The sequence below is a fragment of the Mandrillus leucophaeus genome, unplaced genomic scaffold (assembly GCF_000951045.1).
Source record: "Mandrillus leucophaeus isolate KB7577 unplaced genomic scaffold, Mleu.le_1.0 Scaffold462, whole genome shotgun sequence".
NCBI lineage: Eukaryota > Metazoa > Chordata > Mammalia > Primates > Cercopithecidae > Mandrillus > Mandrillus leucophaeus.
This window is the reverse complement of record NW_012104943.1, coordinates 978,346-981,643: the sequence shown is the minus strand read 5'-3', so window position 1 is coordinate 981,643 and position 3,298 is coordinate 978,346. Positions and strand designations below refer to the sequence as shown.

The 3,298-nt window shown below is 45.8% G+C and overlaps 1 protein-coding gene across 11 annotated transcripts in view; it reads right to left on the bottom strand.

Moving 5' to 3' along the window:
- GPM6B (glycoprotein M6B) overlaps positions 1-3,298 on the bottom strand; it is a 184,129-nt gene that overhangs the window by 17,712 nt on the left and 163,119 nt on the right. For all 11 annotated transcript variants that reach the window (XM_011994819.1, XM_011994823.1, XM_011994825.1 and 8 more), the window contains one exon: positions 241-412. In XM_011994819.1, the coding sequence (XP_011850209.1) occupies positions 241-412 (172 nt within the window). The remainder of the gene's footprint in view (positions 1-240; positions 413-3,298) is intronic.

The following is a 3,298-nucleotide window of genomic DNA, read 5'->3' as shown; positions in this document are numbered from 1 at the left end:
AAAAAAAAAAAAAAAAAAAACATGAAAACCTAACGAAATCTTGACACCTAGCAAGCTAAAAGCCTCCCTGATGTTTCCACCCAGAAAACAGCATATTGAAGGGAAAAGTATAAAATTACTGATAGAAGGGATGAAACAGATCATGACAATTAAAAGGATGCTCATGTAATAATTAGGTCCAGACATATGCATGAGAGGACAATGAATTAATTGGGGGAGGGGTGAATTAGAAGGAAGTACCGTATTGTCGGATATCCACACAGATCTGCTCCACACCCGTGGTCCCGTTGGTCTGTGGTGACTTGATGACTTCACAAGTTGACCATATGTTGTAGAACATAAACACGGGCACCGCTGAGAAACCAAACACGCCCAGCCAGGCCACTCCGAGCACATAGGTGAGGAAAACGAACTAGGCCAAAATGAGAGGAAGGACAATCATCACTTAAACAGGCAGATGTGTCCCCTGAGTGGAAGGATTGTGCATTTTCAGGCCCAATACTGATCTGTGGAACACATTGTGGGGACCCTCACCCCGGCATTGGCAGCAAAAAGGAAGAGCCAACAAGGGAGCAGGGTAAGTAAGAGCCAGCCACATTCCCCAGAGCTAGAAGATCTAGAATTGGAGTGCCTGAAGCAATGTCAGGGCCTTTCGGGTCACCCTTAACTAACAAGGACAGGAGACCCCAAGAGGTGATCTCACTCATCCGAGGATACAGAGCTAATCAATGGCAGCCTCTCAAGAGGTACTCTTTCTAAATATCCGTTCTGAAAATGCAGAACATCCTACATAACATGGGATAGATTCTGGATGCATTCCATATACCACTGAATTATAACTTCATATTAATTTCTCAAATGTTACCTTTATTTATCATAACAGGTTGGCTCACAGAGAATAGCAATTGCCACAAGAAGCCCTCTCTCAAAAAGAACTTCGCTAGTTTCCTGATTCTGCAAAATTACCAAAAGTTTCAAATAATCGCGAACGCAAGCTTAATGCACGATCTATAAAATTCTCATTTTCCTCTAGTTTTCTTTTGTCTCTAAGATTCACAGCAGCTTTGCAAGCAAAGCAGTGGCTTAGGGAAAAAGCTTCAGGTGTTCACCCACACACTGTCATGGGCAATTCCAGGAAGAATAGAATCCTGTTGCTTGGCTTTCCTTTGCCTTGACCACTTTTCAGAGAGCTTTGTAAGGTGGCCTCAAAAACGTGGTATTTGTGTTCTCAGAAGGTGCGCCCACAGAGGGTGTGGGCGAGGGTGTGGAGTGCTAATTTGGCTTTTCTATTTTGAAGCTGATGGTCCCCACTAACTTTCTGCGCCGCCGGGGATACCTGGGTAGTTGGAGGCCACCTCCTGATGGTCACAATGCCAGGAAACTGCAGAAACAAGACACTTTCCCTTTCACTGCAAGGAAGCATTTGCATCTCCAAAAATATTCAGAGAAGCAGATTTCAGCAGTTCCACCTCCCACTTCCTCCCACTGCTGCCCCAAACTAGGTTTCTTTCCCTTCAAGAAAACAGGACCTGAGCAGGAGGGAACTGGTGGTTCTTGGCTTCAGTGAGCCTTCCCTTCTGTCAGAGGCCAGGACTCCAGACGGAAGGCCACTATCCCCCCACCAGAGGGCCCTGCTGCGGGCTGGCCCTGTCATGGTGGCCTCCAGCGTCTAGAGCTGCTTCCTCAGTGAGTTCCTGGGCACAAGCCTTCCACACAGGACTATGAAAGCAAAAGAAATCTCTGGACCCCCAAATCACTAAGCCAAAGGGAAAAGTGAAGCTGGGAACTGCTACAGGCAAACCTCCCATTCTATCCCTAAACAAGATAGCACAAAGATAAAGCTACATACCTCCCTCACAATTAGCCCACAGGGAAATCCCTCATGGACAAACGACAGACAGAGCTCAAAGTCATCCCTCTGAGGCTCATGTGAGACAAATGCATATCTGACTGCTTCCTCTCCTGTCATTTCAACAAGCCAGACCAGCCATAAGTGACTATTCCTCTACCTTCCTCTCCCATATGAACTGTATATTCAATGAAAGGCTGATCAGAAACCCAAAAGAATGCAACCATTTGTCTCTCACCTACTTGTGACCTGGAAGCCCCCTCCCTGCTTCGAGTTGTCCCCACCTTTCTGGACAAACCAATGTACATCTTACATTTATTGATTAATGTCTCACGTCTCCCTAAAATGTATAAAACCAAGCTGTGCCCCGACCACGTTGGGCCCATGCTGTCCGGACCTCCTGAGGCTGTGTCATGGGCACATCCTTAACTTTGGCAAAATAAACTTTCTAAATGGGCTGATACCTGTTTCAGATACTTTTGGGTTCACAGGACTTTCTCAAAAAAAATCTGACGTAAGAGCTAAAAGCAGGCCATGCTAAGTGGGTTGGGAATCCCTCATGGTGTCCCCATCTCTAGGTGAGGTGCCACTGGCTCAAGTAGAAGCTCCTCTCCTCTCCACCATGTGCTGTGTCCCGACCAATGCTCAAAGGATCCAAAAATGTTAAACGTCAGGCAGTGGATGACTTAATGCTGTGCCCTGTGGAAACTAGACCTCTTTATTTCTGAAACTTGATGGGTAGAAGTGAGGGGGAAAACTGTCATTTTTAAAGCTGTGAGGAGGTGTTTTTTCTTTTTTTCCTTTGGAGGAGGATTCCCACTATTTGTGGCTATTTTCCCTCTGTTCTTCACAGGCATTTTATTTAACAGCTGCCTCCTTCCTCCACAAAAGTAACCATTCCCCTGACTTGTACAGTAGTCTCTTCTTTGTATTTTTTAACAGCTTTATTGAAATATGATTTACTCAGAAACTCATAAATTAATTTACTCCTTTGTTCTATGAACTGAATCTTAAAAAACCAACGTGAAATGAGGGTCCTATTTGGGATTGGGGAGGTCCAAACTGGTAAAGAACTAAATCATTCAGCAATTGAGTGATGGGTTTCATCCTTGTAGGTAGTTTCTTTTCAGAACATGGTTTTCTGAAATCACATCAAATGACACTATCTGTCAAGACTATTATCTGTCCTTGAGAGGGGTAGGTGGGCATGTGAGCTTAAGCCCGGCTGGACCATTCTGAAGTCCCACAAATGGTCATTCCGGACAAACCTAAAGATTGGCATCTGGATCCATGCAGCTGATGATGTTCTGCTCAACTACTTCCTGGGGGTGCTGCTTCTCCTGGAAGGGGCAGGTGTGGTGTGGAATGCAGACTGTGGAGTTGGGCCCACGGCTGATGTGAGAGAGCAAAAAGGACAGTCCGGGCTGGGGAGGGGCTGGGGAGGAGCTG